The 19,277-nt window shown below is 38.0% G+C and overlaps 1 protein-coding gene across 3 annotated transcripts in view; it reads right to left on the reverse strand.

Annotated features, from left to right (window-relative positions):
• CFAP299 (cilia and flagella associated protein 299) overlaps positions 1-19,277 on the reverse strand; it is a 589,251-nt gene that overhangs the window by 559,565 nt on the left and 10,409 nt on the right. For all 3 annotated transcript variants that reach the window (XR_005792060.1, XM_040480202.1, XM_040480193.1), the window contains exon 2: positions 16,059-16,189. Coding sequence is in view for 2 of the 3 variants with exons in the window: in XM_040480202.1 (XP_040336136.1) it covers positions 16,059-16,189 (131 nt within the window). In the remaining variant the exon portion in view is untranslated. The remainder of the gene's footprint in view (positions 1-16,058; positions 16,190-19,277) is intronic.

Below are 19,277 nucleotides of genomic sequence, written 5' to 3' on the forward strand. Positions count from 1 at the left end.
AAAAAAAAAAAAAAAAAAAAAAGAATATAGGCCCCTATGCCTATGTCTAGCAGGCACCTTTTATATTCTGAGTTAAGTGTCCTGGTCCTCTGGTTAGTAGAAAAAATGAGTAAGCAGGTAGGAGAACAGATTGATGTGTTTGGGGTGTGTGTGTGTGTGTGTGTACTTGAGGTAGGGAGATTATAAGTAATGAGTAAGGGAATACGTAAAAAACAGAAAACAATTCCTGGGAGGCAAAGAGTACTAGCTAGGTAAGACATTTTTAATAAAAGTCAAAGTCAAGCAGAGTCAACGTCTCTTGAGCCTTAATAGCCTAACAATACTATGAAAACCTTCCTAATCTCCCACCATATCATACTGAATGTCTCAGCAGATCAGCCTCAACTGGATATCCAAAGCAGCACAAGAACAATGTCAATTTTTGAGAATCTATGTCTTCTTGAATTCTAATGAGGAAAAGTAAGCCAGGAAAAACAGAACAATTTGGATAAAGAGAAATAAAAACAGCAACATTTCTGATGACTAACATTAAGTTAAGATAATTGCTCAGCATATTTGCTTATAAGTAGTAATAAAAGAAAATTTCTGGTAGGTGAAATCAGGTAATTTAGTAGGATTTTAAGAAATGTAAGGGATAAGAATTCCTACTGATCCTTTAGGGCAAGAGTGAATCGCTTTTTCTTGTAAAACTTGGTATTATTACAACTATAAAACGTTGATGGTGGCATGGTTCACTCTGTCATCCTAGGTTGCCATTATCTAACTCCTTAGAGGGTAAAAGCAGCTCAGCTCTGATGGGGCTCAGGTCACACTACCCCAAAATACAGCACCTTGGCATTCTGAAAATTTTAGGCAGAAGTGGAAGGTCACTCTGACCTCCTCCCTCCTCATTCTTCTTCCTTGAAGCGGTCATAAAACCCTCATGTTAGAGGCGCCCTCCCTATACCCAAAGGAAAGGAGCATAGTTTTCTCTGAAGGCAAAGGACTGCCACAAAGAATCCCCCAACAAACAAGCCTCACTAAGTATCCCCCAGTTTACGACAATTAGCTCATACTCCATAACCTATCACTTTCCTCCACTACCATCCATTTTTTGTCAGACCTAGCACAAAATATTCCAGTGTGCTTCTTTGCGTCTTTCTTCTCTCTTGAAGGCTCCTGTGTCACATAAAACATATTAAATAAATTTTAATCTTTTCTCCTGTTAATCTGTGTTTATCAGCTTAATTTTCAGACCCATCCAGGGACCCTAAGAGGATCAAGGAAAATTCTGCCTCCACTACACCTCTTAGAACCAGGAATATCTACATTTATGGTCAATGGTTTTGTTGTTCCAGGTGGAATTATATAATGTAAATATTTTCCTCTTGGAATTATCTTCCCAAATCTAGCATACGTTTCAGGCCCTAACCTCAACCTCAGCCTCATTGCATTTTTTCAACGTTCATATTTTATTCTCTCCGCCTTTCAAAATCTTATTGCCAAGAGATTCATATTTCCCATGCAAACCACCTCAAATTCTTTTTGTAGGAATGCAGATTTAGATAGCTGATAGATAAAGGAATGTAAAAGGGTAGGGATGAGAAGATGTTGTGAAAGCCGTTTTCACAGAAGCATGATGTGGCAACACAGTAATAGAAAATGAGGAAAACTGAAGTTGAGCAATGTGGTGAGACATTGCAATACACCAAGTCAGTCTAAAGAAAAACTGAATTAGCAATGTACAAAAGGAGGGGCAAATGTATGAATGTGGGAGCAAGTATAAACAAGAGTCAACCAGTATCCATCGTTAACTGCTTTTTAAAATTGCTTATCAAGTAGACTTAAAATGTAAAGCTTCTAGATTAAAAAAAAATGGTATTTGTGTATGGGGAGCAGGCAGACCTGTAAGAGAACAAGAATGGGAGGGTTTTTTTTTTTTTATTTTATTATTGGTTTGACAACATAATATTAAAGGACAGATATGGAGCTAAAATCCCCGAAGAGAAATCAGGACTGCAGATCTGACTCAGGATAACTGAAAACCTAAAGGTGGTTGAGACGAAAAATAGTGAAATACAAGTGAGGTGAAAATACCAAAGAACTGTCCTTGGGGAGAGATCCAAGGTGGTGAGAAGAAGGAAGCAGAGACTGACTGCAGAGATAGCAGACAACAGCAACACAGAAGAAAAATGGTAGGTTATAAGGTAATAAAAGTCAAAGGAAGGGAACATTTCAAGAAATCCCAAACTGCTGTTAAAGGCATCTGCAGAGCTCAAGCAAATCCACTCAATCTGAGAAGAGAACCTTAAAACTACTTACAAAGGGATTATGAATGACTACTGAATGCATTAACAAAATTTAAGCCAATAGCTAAATTAAGAACAACCACAAAAACAGAATCTAAATAATACTCTGAAGGAAAGGGCTATGACTTTTTTAAACATGCCAATTTTACTTGCTTTTTAATTTATCATTAGCTGATCTATCATCAGTATTGCACTTTGTCTACATGGTTTTCTCTGTGACTCTGTTTAGGTTTATTTTAAGCTCAAAGAGGCTAAGATCTATAACTAAATGTGGCAATGGTGACAATACGTCAAATACAAAAATAATCAGTTCACCTAAGCAATGGGTCTATTTACTCCCTGAGTTAAAATTAATTGCACTTATGAATATGTTCATATGTGTATTCACCAAAAAAGTAGTAATATACATTTGTTGGTAGATAAATAGATAGCTATGATGTTTCTTGAAAAGATCAACAACATCTATAATTACTTGCTTGTTGGAGAGAGGAAGAGAATGAAAAAAGAGGGAGAGAGGGTGAGGGGATGAGAGAGGGAGAGAGGAAAAATTCAGTGTGTAGGTCTCAGTGATTTAAAATATCCAACTAATTGGGGCACCTGGGTGGCTCAGTCGGTTAAGCATCTAACTTCCGCTGAGGTCATGATCTCACAGTCCATGAGTTCAAGCCCTGTGTCGGGCTCTGTGCTGACAGCTTAGAGCCTGAAGCCTGCTTCGGATTCTGTGTCTCCCTCTCTCTCTGCCCCTCCCTGCTCACACTCTGTCTCTCCCTCTCTTAAAAATAAAATAAATATTTAAAAAATATTTTTAAACAATAAATAAAATATCCAACTAATTGATAGTGAGCATTTATTGATATTACATAATTTGTAGTCTCAGCGAATGTCTGTGAAATAATCTTTTGATTTAGCCACACCTTAATTGCATGAGAGAAGAGCTCTATCCATTATTTTTGCTGTAGATATTAGGAAAATGTTGCATTTGAAATGGTTTCTCAATAACAAGTTCCATACAAGCATTCATTCAGAAGAATTATAATTCTACAATTGTAATTCTAATAAACTTGAAGCAAAGTCAATTATCTCATAAAAATAAATAAAAAGAATTTAAGAAGAATTTCTGACAGTATTCATGGTTATGTAATTGGATATAGGAATTTAATGAGAAATTGGAAGATATTGCTCTTATAATTAGTAATATAACATACTATAATTAACTACACTGTACTTTATGTGCATAAAGTAACAAGGTATCACTTACAGTACTTACTCCTTACAAATCTAAGAGATAGAAATGATCCATCTTTTTTATTTATTTTTTATTTTTTAATGTTTATTTACTTTTGAGAGAGAGAGAGAGAGAGAGAGAGAGAGATGAGAGAGGAGAGAAAGAGGGAGACACAGAATCTGAAGCAGGCTCCAGGCTCTGAGCTGTCAGCACAGATGGGATGGGGAGCTTGAACTCATGAACCATGAGATCTTGACCTGAGCCAAAGTTGGATCCTTACCCGACTGAGCCACCCAGGTGCCCCATGATCCATCTTTTAGGTGAAAGCATTGACAATGATCACTTGATCAAGCTCATAATGCAGAAAATGGTAACTGTCAGAATGAAAGCTAAGCCAACAGACTATTAAATGTTAAATTTCAGTCATACGGCAGACACAGAGATGCACTGCTGCTCGAAAAAGAGCAAGAGCATGGGAGAGAGAAAGTGAACCTGACCACCCGGGCACAGATGTGCAGAGATTGCTGACACACCGCATGTGAATCTGAAAACTGAACTCTATACCCAGCAACAAATGTCTTCCAAAAGCAAAGGAAAAATACTTTTCTCAACAAATGATAGGGGAGGAAAATTCACTGCTAGCAGATCTGTACAATAAGGAAGCTTAAAAGCAGTTATCGAGTTAAAACTTCCCTCTCAAATAGAAGTTTTGAGGCACACAAAGAAATGAAAAGTACCAAAAATGATCAAATGAGGATAAATGTAAAAGAATGCATTTCAGGGGTACCTGGGTAGCTCAGTTGGTTAAGCAGCAGAATTTCGTTCAGGTCATGATCTTGCAGTCTGAGTTCAAGCCCTGCATCAGGCTCTGTGCTGACAGCTCAGAGCCTGGAGCCTGCTTCGGATTCTGTGTCTCCCCTTCTCTCTGCCCCTCCCCTGCTTATGCTCTCACTCTTGCGCGCTTGCTCGCTCGCTCTCTCTCTCTCTCTCTCTCTGAAATAAACATTTAAAAAAGAATATATTTCATTTTGAATCACTTAAAAAGATCAAAGTCTTACTAACAATGTACTGTAGAATTTGCAATGCACTTAGAAGTAAAAACGTATGGCAAAAATAGAACATACATGCGAAGAATGAATGGAACCCGGGCAAAGATCTTTCACACTATGTAAAGGAGTCATAATATTATTTGAATGTAGACTATTAAAAGCTAAAGCTAAAGCTGAATGTTACCAACTCCAGCAAACACTAATTTTTAAAAGAGCTATCACTAAAAAAAGAAAGCTTAAAGAGGTATAAATAAGTCAAGTATGAGACTAAATGGAATCATTTTTGAAAACTATATTTAAAGGAAGGCAGGAAAAGGTAAAAATCTGACACAGAAACAGCAAGATGATAGATTTAAAACATATATATAATTATGAAAACATAAATCACCCAAATATACCAATTAAAGGCAGTGCTTGAAGACTGAGTTTAAAAAAGCAAGATTCAAATATATGCTGTCCATAAGAAATCCATCTTAAATATATAAATATTGGTAAGTTAAAAGTAAAAGTAGAAAAATATACCATGCAAATACTATTTAAAAACTCAAGTAACTCTATAAGTATCAGAAGATGCAAACTTCAGATAAAGAATTACTATCAGGGATACAAAGAATAGTAAAAAAGAAATGCTATGGGAGTCATTTCTTGACTTTTATGTCAAGAAAACATAGAAATCATGAAGTGTATGCATCAAAACACATAAAGCAAAAACAGATAAAACTGAAAAAATATACAGAAAAATCCATTATTATACTTGGAGTTGGCAACACTCATTTCTAATTAATTGACAGAGCAAGTAGACAGAAAATCAGTAAGAATACAGAAAGCCTGAAAACACAATCAAGCAAATTGACCTGTCTTTTGTAGAATTTTCCACCTACAACAGCAAAATGTTTTCAAGCGAACCTGGAACAGTCACTGACATAACCCATATTCTGGGGCAAAATAACATATCTCAGTACATTTTAAAAGAATAAAACCATACAGAATATATATTCTCCTTTTATAATAGAATTTAACTAGAAATCAATATCAAAAAGATATTAGAGGGGCGCCTGAGTAGCTCAGGTGGTTAAGCGTCTGACTCTTGACTTTCGGTCAGGTCATGATCTCAAGCTTTGTGAGACTGAGCCCCAGTTTGGGCTCTGCAGTGACAACATGGAGCCTGTTTGGGATTCTCTCTCTCCCTCTCTCTCTGCCTGTGCCCTGCTTGCACGCATGTGCTCTCTCTCTCTCTCAAAATGAATAAATAAACTTAGAAAAAAAAAAGATACTTAGAAAAGCTATAATATTTGGAAGTTAAACAAATTCAAAATAACTGGGTCGCAAAGGAAATTTTAAAATCTTTTGAATTGAATGAAAATCAAGACAAACATCAAAATTGTTGAAATGTAGCTGAAATAGTAACAAGAAGAAAATATATAGCATTAAACTTTACATTAGAAAAGAAGAAAGGCCTAACATCAATAGCTAAGATTCCACCTAAGACCCAAGAAAAAGAAAAAAACTAAACCGAATGCAATCTGAGGTAATACAGAGCAGAAACCAATGAAATAGAAAAGAGAAAAATACTGGAGAAAATCATTCAAGTTCAAAAGCTAGTTCTTTGAAAAAATTAGTAAACTTCCATACAGTTAAATTAGGATCAACTTACTAACATGAGGAATGAAAGAGGGAACATCCTTACAGATTCTACATATATTAAAATAACAAAAATGATATAAAAATAAGAAATTTTTGTGCCTGTATGTCTGATACACAAATGTAGTGAAAAATTTACGTGAAAAATACAAACTACAAAATCTTACTCCAAAAGAAATAAGTAACCAGAACTTCCCTATTATCTACAAGAAATTAAATTTGTAGTTAACAGGCTTCTCATAAAGAAAATGTCAGGGCTAGGTTTCACTGGTAACTGCTATCAAACAATTAAGGAAGAAATAATATCAACTCTACATACTATTTCCAGAATATTTGAAAGATAAGTAAAACTTCCCAAGGCACTTTATGGGACCAAAACTACCTCAATACAAAATGAAGAAAACACATTTACAAGGGGGAAAAAAAAAACTGAAGACAATCATCCTTCACAAAAATGGAAGCAAACATCCTATTGGCAAGTAGAATCCAACAATACATACATGCCATAAGGAAGGTAAGTTTAACCCAGAAATGCAAGGGTAATTAAACCATAAAATTAATCAGTGTAACTGACTTTAGCAACAGTCTAAAAGTGAAAGCCATAATATCATTTCAATAAATAGAAAAACATCACTTGAAAAAAATCTGACTTTTGTTTATCATAAAAAAAAACCCTCTTAGCAAAGAAGTAGAATTTCTTCACCCTAATAAATATCATCTACACAAAACCTATAGTTAACATAATAGTTAATAATGAAAGAGAAAATGTTTCTTAGGGTTGGGGAAAAAGCAAAGATGTCTATTCTTTCTACCTTTATTAAGCATTATTTTCCAGCCTTTACGTAGTACATGAAGGAGAGGGAAAAAAGCATACAAAAAGAGAAGTAAAAGTTTTTATTGATGTTCTTCTACAAAAAAAAAAAAAAAAATCACACAAAAAAATGCTACTAGACGTAGTAAGTTGAAGAAAGTTATGACACAAGGTCACTACAGAAAATCCATTTCACTTTTATATATTATATATAGCCAATTGGAAACTAACATTTAAAAGACAATACCATTTAAAATAGCATGACAAAGATGAAATTCGAAGGATTAAATCTAATAAAACATGTACAAGATTTATACATAGAAAACTACAGAATACTTCAGAGAGAAATAACCAAGATCTGAATAAATGGAAGTTATACAGTGTTCATATGTCAGAAAACCCAATATGTTAACATATTATTCTCCCCAAATTTATCTACAGATTCAGATAATATATTGGTTGGTCTATTTGTACAATTTGACAAGATTATTCTAAACTTTACATGGAAAACCAAAGGACCTAGAATTCAAAACAAGTGTGTTTTTTTTTTTTAATATTTTTATTTATTTTTGAGAGAGAGAGTGAGGGAGAGGCAGGCAGAGGATCTGAAGCAGGCTCTGTACTGATAGCAGAGAGCCTGACACGGGGCTCGAACTCATGAACCACGAGATCATGACTTGAGCTGAACTCAGACACTGAACAAATGAGCCACCCAGGCACCCCTCAAAACAAGTTTTAAAAAGAAGAACCAGAGGGGCGCCTGGGTGACTCAGTCCATCGAGCGTCTGACTCTTGATTCTGGCTTAGGTCACGATCCCAACGTCATGGGATTGAACCCTGCATTGGGCTCCATGCTGAGTGTGGGGCTTGCTTGAGATATATTCTTTCTCTCCCTCTCCCTTTCTTTCTCTCTCTCTCTCTCTCTCTAAAGAAAAACAAAAAAGAACAAGATTGGAGGACTCGTATTACCTGATGCAACATGATAATGTGTTATTTGCACAATGATGGACACATATAGGTCCACGGAATAGGATAGAAAATCCATTAGAAATAGACTCATACATACAGTCAATTGATTATTGGCAAAGGTGTCTTCAAAATCCAATGGAGAGAGGATAGCCTTTCACAAATACTGCTGACAACTGGAAATCCAAATTTAAAAACAAAACAAACAAAAATCTCTGACTCTTACCTTGCAAAACATACCAAAAAAAAAAAAATCGCAATGAATTATATACCTAAAGGTAACACCTAAAATTCTAAGAGTCCTAGAATAAAATAAAGGAAAATATTTATGACCTTATAATATGCAAATAATTCTTCGGGCATACAAAATAAAACTGAATGATTAAAAAAATGGTAAGTTGCACTTAATCAAAATTAAAATCTTCTACTGTTTGCAAAATAGCATTAAGGAAAAAATATGCACAAAAAGATAAAAGAAAACATTTACAAAACGTATATTTACCAAAGAACTTATAACCAGAATATATAAAGAGCAATTATAACCAATAATAAGAAGACATTTCACCCAAGAAGAGATATGTACGGCAAAGGAGCACATGGAAAGATGCACAACACTCTTAGTAAGGAACAATACCCCAAAACGGTAATCAGAAACCATTACACCCACTACTTATTAACCTGACAATACCACGTGTGTTATCAAAGAAGTGGGACAAGTGGAGCTCTCAGACATTGCTAGTGGGAACATAAAATGGTACTTTGGAAAGTAGTTTGAAAGTTTCTTATAAAATTAAATAGACACCTGCCATATAAATCAGCCATTCCACTCTTGGGCACTTACCTAAGATAAATGGAAATATGTGTTCTTACAAAGACCTATTTGTGAAAATTTACAGCAGGTTTGTCAGAAAAGCCTAAAACTAGAAACAACCAACTATCCATCACTGGAGAATGGATGGATACACATATTGTTGTCCATCCATAAAACAGAATACTACTTATTAATAAACAAAAAGAAAGATACATGCAACTCCCTGGTCTCAAAAACCTTAGTGAAAAAAAAAATGGCTACATACTATATGATTCTATTTGATATGACATTCTGGAAAAGGCAAAACTCTAAGGATAGAAATCGGAGGAGCAGCTGTCAGGGACTGGGAGGAGGGCATAAATACAAAGGGGTATGAGGAAACTTTTGGGGGTGATGAAGACTGTCGTGAGAGTCTCACTATTGTATATGTTTGTCACAACTCATCACATTAAAAAATGTAAAAACACCAATACATCCAACTTTCACAAATGAGTTGTAAAATGAAAGGACTTGCTTCCTGAAAGGAATTCAAGAAATATGGATAGCTGATTGCTTCCAGTTAATTTTTTTGGTTAGCCTCAACAAATAAGCAGATGTCATGCTGTTCTCAGGGTGGCCTCCACAGACAATGGTTCGAAGATCAAACAGTCTCCACCAAATGTGGGACCTCTCTAACAGGTGATCTGCTGGGCAAACATTCCACTGATGTGACAGAGTCTCTGCCAGGTGAGCATTAAGGTCTAACACCTCTCTGGTCTAATCTTGCTTCCACCTTTTCTTTTTATTACCTCCCAGTTAACCTTTTGAATTCTTAACTCCACCTTTGGGCCTGCTTCCTACAAAGATAAGTCTCTGTCAGACTTTACCTGGAATAGCCTGAGGAAGCAGGCAGTGAGATGGGGTAGGGGGACCGGATCTCTCACCATGAGCCCTTTAACAAGGAGGTCCACAGCCCTGGAGGTATTTTCAGACAACCCCAGCACAAGGTAGTGATCCAACTGTTAAAAAGTTCATTCACATGTGGAAAACTGGGATGCTGTATAATTTAAGTGGAATGCCCTAGCCAACGGGATGATTCAGGTATCTGACATGTATGGGGAATGATAAATATGAAAATAATGCAATTACAAATACTTGTTGCTAAATTGCATTGATGCCCTAAAGGTTGATAATGCAAAGTGGAGGGCAATTAACCAACAACTGTAACAAAATAAAAAAGCCACAGTTTCTTTGCTAGCTTACAAAGAAGTCCTCACCTCAGGCAGGGGGCAAGCAGAACATGAATCAAGCAGGGGATTTGATAGTCACAATGGCTAAAGTCCAAAGACAGTTGGACATTTAGCAAGGGCAGGTCTATGCACCAAAATCAGAGTTCTGATTGAGAAACCCAGGATTCTGACACATGGGATGCGAAGAACTGAGTAGAGGTTCCTGAAGATTCCGACCTCCCCAGACCTCTTCCGAGCCTGAAGAAGTGATCTCAACCTCTCCATTAAGAGCTATCACACTCCTACCACCAGCAGCAGCAAAGTAAAAGGAAAACACAGAGGTCTTTCTCCCATGGAACAACGTGTGTCTACCTCAGGAAGTGTCTCCAATTCTACTTCTGATCACCAGGTCTATAAAAGATTAGGTCACAGCCAGGGACATGTTAGGTCTGATAAGAAAGGAAAGGGGAATTACCTGAAAGGAGCCACAAGACCTAGATAGCACATACAAGCAGGACTGGGGAGAGGAATCTAGACCAGAAAAGCCAGAAATAAAACTGAATATATCAGCATTTGTTGACTTGTGGCACTCTCTCAGACCACAGGACATAGCATTTGGACAAGGACCCCAGAAAATGGTACAAACTCACTGGCTCCAAAAAAACTAGAAACAAGCAATGACCTACACTGACTATGGTTGAAATGCCTACATTGCATAGAGAATTCTGGGGCGCCTGGGTGGCGCAGTCGGTTAAGCGTCCGACTTCGGCCAGGTTGCGATCTTGCGGTCCGTGAGTTCGAGCTCCGCGTCAGGCTCTGGGCTGATGGCTCAGAGCCTGGAGCCTGTTTCCGATTCTATGTCTCCCTCTCTCTCTGCCCCTCCCCCGTTCATGCTCTGTCTCTCTCTGTCCCAAAAATAAATAAACGTTGAGAATTCTGAGGAAAGGTTAAAGGCTCAGGAAAGTGGGCATGCTAGAATAGACATATTATCTGAGGCCAGAAGATGCATCAAAGGATTATGGTCCATGGAAGGATTCAGTCACCAAGGTCATCAGAAATGCACTGGTCAGAATAGAACCAAACTCACTAAAAAAGAGATTCAGTGGCTGTCCTCTGTGGGCCAGGGTGAATGTAAAGAGCCTGTCATAAATGGTGACTTGCTAAAAGGAATGGGAATAACAGTGCCTTAAACTACTAAATATACCCCAAGAACCCAATACTCAACCTGTGTTGCAAACAGTTAAGGTCCATCTCTCCATCACCTGTGGAAATAAAGTGACCTTCTCTGGGCACCTGGGTGGCTCAGTCGGTGAAGTGTCCAACTCTTGATTTCGGCTCAGGTCATGATCTCATGGTTAGTGAGGTCAAGCCCCATGTCAGGCTCTGTGCTGCCAGTGAGGAGCCTCCTGGGGATATTCTCTCTCTCCCTCTCTCTCTCTCCCCTCTGTCCTTTCCTCACTTGTGCACGCCCATGTGCACTCTCTGTCTCAAAATAGACATTTATTTCAATAAAAAATAAATAAACTGAACTTCTCACTACAAATGGAAATTCTCCAGAACTTATGATGGGAATGGCCACACCGTGGAGAGCAGAACATTCAGTCTCGACAAAAAGTTCACCAACTAAACTATACCCATTCCTTCTTCACAACATTTAAAGCCTCTGCCTTATGGCCACTATACCAGCTGCCATGAATCTCAGTGCAGGGCAGATGAGAGATGATGTTTACTTGATAATAAAGCACAGATGGTTTTGAAGCAAAGATTGTGGGAACTAGGCAGAATGAAAAACCCACTCACTACCACACCACCCCAGAAAGTGTAGAAACAAGTGGCCTCTAGCTGGCAGGGCTTTAGGGGGAAAAGTCTCAGCAAGAGAACAGATGCATGTTAAGACAAAGAGGTAGAGAGAAAGATTTGTGAAGAACGGGAGTTTGTCACCAGATGGAGTTTGTCACAGGATGTGTCCATCTCCACATACTTCTTTGCCTGGTTAATTCCTACTTATCCTTTAAGAGTGAAGTTAGCCGTCATGCCTTCCGAAGAGCTTGCCCTGTTCTTCCCATCCACCAAATCTTGACATAGTGCCGCTTCAGGGTGTCACCACAGCGCCTCTGACGGAATGCATTATTTTCTGTCCTATTTGTTTTTATTGAGCCATAATTCACATGCCATAAAATTCAAACTTTTAAGGTGTACAATTCAATGTCTTTAGTGCGTTTACAAAGCTGTGCAATCACCTCCAGTATCTAAGTCTGGAACATTTTATCACCCCAAAAAGAAAACTCATACCTATTAGCAGTCATTTCCCATTCACCCTTCCTTCCAGCCCTTGGCAACTACAAGTCTCCCTCTGTCTATGCATTTTATGCAATTACCTACTTTGGACACATTATGTAAATGGAACTACACAGTATATAGTCTTTTTTTCTCACTTCTTTCACTTAGCCTGGTGTCTTCAAGGTTTATCTTTGTTGTAGCATGTAACAATATGTACTTCACTCCTTTTTATGGCTGAATAATATCCCATTGTATCTATATGCCAATTTTTTTTTTTTTTACCCATTGATCAGGTGATGGACATTCAGATTATTTCCACTTTTTAATTTTTTTTTGTAACTTTTATTTATTTTTGAGAGACAGAGCATGCATGAATGGGGGAGAAGCAGAAAGAGGAGGAGACACAGAATCCAAAGCAGGCTCCAGGCTCCAAGCTGTTAGCACAGAGCCCAACGCGGGACTCGAACCCATAAACTGTGAGATCATGACCTGAGCCGAAGTCAGATGCTTAACCACCTGAGCCACCCAGGCGTCCCAGGATTATTTCCACTTTATGGTGACTATGACTAATGCTGCTATGAACATTAGCGAACAAGTTTTTAAGTGGACCTACATTTTCAATCCCCTTGGAGAGACGCCTAGGAAAGGAATTGCTGGGTCATATGGTAACTCTGTGTGTAACATTTTAAAGAGCCCCCAAACTGTTTTCTGTTTCACAGTCCCACCAGAGATGTAATCGTCTCTCATTTATCTAGTGCTCAAATTTCTTAAGGGCAGGGATTGTCCTATGTTCTATCATATCCCCAGCATTTAGCACAGTGCCTAATGCAATATAGTTGTGTTATGAGTATTTATAAAGTGAATGAGTAAATCAAAAGCCCACAATAATTTTTTTTCACCTTATGCCCTCTTTTGGAGAAATCCTTATCAAAATACCCCTTCATTACAGTGCTCCCTCCAATATCTAACTTTCTTCTCTCTAGACTCCCCCTCTGAAACTAATCAAAGTAAATAACTTACTTTTAGGTGCCATCACTTGTTTTTTTGTTTTGTATTGAGAGAAAGCGTGTAAATGAGGGAGAGTGACAGAGAGAGAGGAAATAGAATCCCAATTAGGCTCCACACTGACAGCATGACCCCATGACCCCAAGATCATGACCTGAACTGAAATCAAGAGTAGGACACTCAACCAACTGAGCCACCCAGGTACCCCACCATGGGTGCTCTATGATTACCAGACCAGAGGATTGGGATCTACGTGGGACTCCTCACCTGCACATTAGATAAGTTAATATAAGGTAATCTGATAGTAGAATCAAGCGTTTCCATGTTGGCACCAATTGGCAGACGGGCAGATGTTCATGTGTATTTTTCAAAGTGATTCTCCAGCAAATCTAGGCCCAGGGCATATTTGGCTCTAGGTCACCCTCTGCTGGCCCTGCTGTCAAGAAACTACAATAGACCTGGGAGGGAAAGGAGCAAAGTGACTCCCAGATGGGGCAAGAGGCAACATATGGGGCCCATCCCGTTACAAAATCACTCAGAGAAGATTTGCAGATGAAAGGCCTTGGGATTCTAGCAACACTGGGTGGGGATTAGCCTCCCATGGTGGGTACTCAAGCAGCCTGATGACTTCCAGTTCTGGCCAGTTAAAGAGACTATTGCATGGAGTAAATACTCACTTTGATCCTCAAACACAAAATGGACATGTACACTTGCACTTTAACCATGGCCCACTCCTCTTAACACGAAATAGGGCACACCTCTAATAAAAGATGAATATATTTTAATTCCTTATAAAATCTCACAAAACTCTGTCCACTTTTGCTCCTGATAAACATTTACTGATACAGAAAGAGAAGACTCCCCTGATAGTCTATATAAGACACATCACATTGTACACATATAGTTGGCATCATTTCAAATTTTTAAGAATAGAAGTCATGCGTAACGATGTTGAATAAATTATCGAACTTTTATGTAAATTACGTGTGGTAAACAGAATGCCCACCTCCCAGGATGCCCATGCCCTAATTCCTAAAGACTGTGAACATGTTACATTACATGGAAAAAGGGACTTTGCAGATGTAATGAAGGTTATAGACCCTAAAACAGGGATATTATCAGGATAATCTAGATGAACCCAGTGTGACCACATAAGCCCCTAAAAGGAGAGATCTTTCTCTGGTTGGAATAAGGAAAGATGCTGCAGAAGGAGAACTCAGAGAGATCTGAAGAGCAAGAGAATCTTGACCTCCTCTTGCTGGAAGGGGACCACACAGAAAGCATGAGGAGGAATGTGGGCAGCCTGTAGGACCCCACAGCCCAGCCCCCAAAAGACCAGCCCCCAGAATGACAGCTGACAAAGAAATGGGGGTCTCAGGGTTCCACAGTCACAAGGAACTGAATTCGGCCAACAACCTGAATGCGTCTGGAAGCAGATTCATCTTCAGAGCCTCCAGAAGAGGGCTCAGTCCAGCAAACACCAGGATTTCAACCGTGTGATGTACTGACCAGAGAACCCAGCTGAGCCAATGTACCCTTGACTTCTGACCCACAGAACATTATGAATAAAAACATTTGTGTTGTTTTAAGCCACTAAGCTTGTAGTAACGTGTTATGGCAGCATCAGATAACTAATACATTACCAAATGTCGATATATTAAATCCCAATATTCTATGGTAATGAAACACAGTAACTACTAGAACAATCAATTCAAATCGCACACTCCTGGAACTAGTTCATGTTCCACTCCCAAACGTTACGTGCTATAATAAACACATGAGAAATTTCTACTCATAATTTTGGGGTAGTTTAAAATTATACTTAAGAATAATACACCAATTCCTAAGTAATTGTCCTCTCCAACATTTACAACATTAGCATTCATTTTTAAAAGGTAAATAGATAATTGCTTTGTCACATCTTTTTTTTTTTTTATTCTTTTTTTTGAGAGAGAGGGAGAGAGAGAGAACTTGTGTGTTCTCTCTCTTTTTTTGAGAGAGAGGGAGAGAGAGAGAACATGTGCGCAGAGGAGGGAGGGAGGGAGGGAGAGAGAGAGAGAGAGAGAGAGACAGAGAGAGAGAGAGAGAATCTTATGCAGGCTCCACACCCAGCACAGAGGCCCACATGGGACTCAATCTCATGACCCTGAGATCATGACCTGAGCCAAAATCACGAGTTGAACGCTTAACCAACTGAGGCACCCAGGTGTCCTGCTTTGTCACATCTTTCAAATTAGGTTATCAGTTGATATAGTTCACTTTAGGTGTACATCTCTTTTATAATATGTTTAATATACTTAATTAGATTCCTATTTTATGCAACTATATATTAGTCACATTAACAAAAGCCAGAGACCGTTAATAAAGTGAAATGAATCAATGTTCACAAAAATGTAAGAACATAAATGATGCCAAAGATGTAAAGGTCTCAAAAGTACAAAGAATTCTAAGACAAAAGTCACTCATAGTCTTTACTATATAAATACATAAAGCCTATAACACTGCCTTACTTTCTAACAAGACTTTCAGTACAATAAAATAGAAGTATTTGGGTACTTCTATTTCTTAAGTTAGTAGCTCAAAGCTGCATGTGGCTTCCTGCAAGCATGTCACAGTTCCTTCAGTCCCTGGTCTGCAGAGCACATGCTGAGGATATTCTAAGTTCTACCCGCTCCGGCCCATGTTCCTAAATGACAACAATGCCAGCGAGATTGGGCTTTTACAGAGACTCTACAATATAATATAAAACCCAGGTTGGAAACACAGACACTTACTTTTTCTGAGTTCTTTCAGCCAGCCTTGCAATCTCTATAGCTGCCTTCCTTGCTTCAAAATCTTCCCTTTTCACCACCTCTCTGGTCCCCCGGTAGCCTAGCTCCACCAACTGGCGAGCCAGGCCTTCATCCTAAAGAGAAAAATCAGTTGTAAGATTTGTGCACGAATTAGACATCTTATTTTATTCGATATATGCTGAATAAAGGAAAAAATCAGAATTATCTTAAAATGAGACATATTAGATATGAAAACTCAGAATCCTTTCTAACAATACTTTCATAAACATCTGATTTGTCATCCTTTTCCCACAGATGTAAGATGAAGAGGAAAAAAAAAAAGGAAATAACATCAGTCACTAGATTTTCTCTAAGGGATTGGAGGACAAAAGTCTGTTGTGTTTTTAATCCATTTACAAGAGCAGCTGTAGGTAATTAATAGAGTATCTTTAAAACAATAAAACTGGAGACAATAGTACTCATACAAGAAAGACTTTTTTAAAAACCAATTGCACAAAAAGAGAATTGGGTTGCTCTCATAAAGTTCAACATTTCAGAGACTTCCTTCCTTGAGGTCAACGAACTGATGACACAGAGCATTAAAACTTCAAATACAAAATAAAGAGCAGATGAATTTCCTATTTAACTGGAAAGATATTGTTTCCATATAATGTTGGTACCAATAAAAACAGAAAAGTAGAAACCCAAGAAGATGGCAACAAAAAAGCTTCACGCTGGAAAAAGTTTCCCCACAATCCTTTAGGCCTTTTATATTACAGCTACTTGAAAAAACGTTCCACACATTTGTGTCACTTGCATAGCATTTTCAAAAATGAATAAATATTATTTCCCTATTATCTGAAGAGGTGTCATCTTACATTAGGTTGCTGATATAAGGACTAAAGTATTACATTTCAATATGTATACATTAATAATGTTCTTTATATCGGGGCACCTGGGTGGCTCAGTCGGTTGAGCGTCTGACTTCAGCCTGGGATATGATCTCAGGGTTCATGAGTTCGAGCACCATGTCGGGCTCTGTGCTGACAGCCCAGAGCCTGGAGCCTGCTCCGGATTCTGTGTCTCCCTCTCTCTCTCTCTGCCCCTCTCCCACTTACTCTGTCTGTTTCTCTCTCTCAAAAATAAATAAAAACATTTAAAATAAAAAAAAAATAATGTTCCTTATATCTTCTTAGTTAAATATGACATAGCTGAACTATAGTGAAAACAACATATATATATACGTATATATATATGTGTGTATATATATATATATATATATATATATGTATCTTTTCGTAACAGACACTTATTGAATACATCACTGTTGAATGAAAGAACCATCTGACAGGATTAAATGAGAAAACTTAAGATGCCTGGTTAATAATCTGTTCACCCCTCAGGGGCTGTTTTAAAGTTCCAACTATTGGGAAGAAAAAATTTAGACACTACCTACCTAGAAAACTTGCTACTGTCCTTTGCTAAACATTAAAAGCAAATACAGTTGGCCCTCAAACAACAAAGGATGAACTGTGCAGGTTCACTTATGCACATATTTTTTTCAATAAATATATCGGAAAATTCTTTGGAGATTTGCAATAATTTGAAAAAACTCACAATGGGGCGCCTGGGTGGCGCAGTCGGTTAGGCGTCCGACTTCAGCCAGGTCACGATCTCACGGTCCGTGAGTTCGAGCCCCGCGTCAGGCTCTGGGCTGATGGCTCAGAGCCTGGAGCCTGTTTCCGATTCTGTGTCTCCCTCTCTCTCTGCCCCTCCCCCGTTCATGCTCTGTCTCTCTCTGTCCCAAAAATAAATAAACGTTGAAAAAAAAAATTTTTTTTTAAAAAAAGAAAAAACTCACAAATGAATCATGTAGACTAGAAATAATGAAAGAATCAAGAAAAAGTTACATGTGTCATAAATGCATAAAATATAGAGACATACTGGTCTATTTTATCATTTACTACCATAAAACATATACAAATCTATTGCAAAAAGCTAAAAAGTATCAACACTTACAGACTGTACACTATCTTCTCATTTGTCATGTCTGGTGTTAGTAACACATACATCGACAGTGTTCTGTATCCTGTACGACAATATTGATGTAGGTACCAACAGACAATTCATCTTGTAAACAGTTGAGGTAAACTTATGGTTTGGATACATACCATACTGTAAGTGTATTTTCTCTTCTCTGCTGTTCTTGACATTCTTTTCTCTAACTTACTTGATTGTAAAAATAAAGCATATGATACATATGACATACAAAATATGTACGTGTGTATGTATGTTTAAGTTCTCTGTTCAACTGTTTATTTTTTTTTTTATTTTTTTTTTCAACGTTTATTTATTTTTGGGACAGAGAGAGACAGAGCATGAACGGGGGAGGGGCAGAGAGAGAGGGAGACACAGAATCGGAAACAGGCTCCAGGCTCTGAGCCATCAGCCCAGAGCCCGACGCGGGGCTCGAACTCACGGACCGCGAGATCGTGACCTGGCTGAAGTCGGACGCTTAACCGACTGCGCCACCCAGGCGCCCCTCTGTTCAACTGTTTATGTTCTCAGTAAGGCTTCCAGTCAACAGTAGGCTATTGGTAATGTTTTGGGGGACTCAAAAGTTATATATAGATTTTCGACTGCACGGAGTTTGGGAGTTTGGTGCCTCTAACCTTTTTGCTGTTCAAAGGTCAACTGTAGTGAACTCTGTGTAGTAATGAAGATACGTCTGCTAAGCTAATATAGCCCAAAGCACCACATCTTGGGAGGGTTATTTGTCTTTTTTCTGACTTGTTCCCTACTTATTATATGTGTTATTTTTAAGCTCTTTAGTGTGAACCACAAAAACTAAGCAAATGACTCCACCTAGTGGAATTAATATTTAATAGAAACAAAAAAAAAACAATGATTTTAGATGTGATTTACAAAAGAGATGATTTGAGTATAAGTTTGCATAAATCTGTTACTAAACGTGGCCATATGGGAAGAATTCTCAGCTAAACTCTGTGAGACTGTGGGGGTTTTCCAGAAGAATATCAATGGCTTGTGATCAACACAGTATTTTACATAATAAAGACCATTAAAAAGTTGTTGTATTAATTTCATATATTGGAGTGAATTGTGCATTTCTGTGTGCCTTACCTGGGCCACACAAAATGATCTGGGTAGTTCTACATTCATCTATGTTAATTTATATTGTAACAAGAAACAAGATCTACTGAG

This window comes from Herpailurus yagouaroundi, unplaced genomic scaffold, assembly GCF_014898765.1.
Source record: "Herpailurus yagouaroundi ecotype Mexico unplaced genomic scaffold, PumYag 28, whole genome shotgun sequence".
Lineage (NCBI taxonomy): Eukaryota > Metazoa > Chordata > Mammalia > Carnivora > Felidae > Herpailurus > Herpailurus yagouaroundi.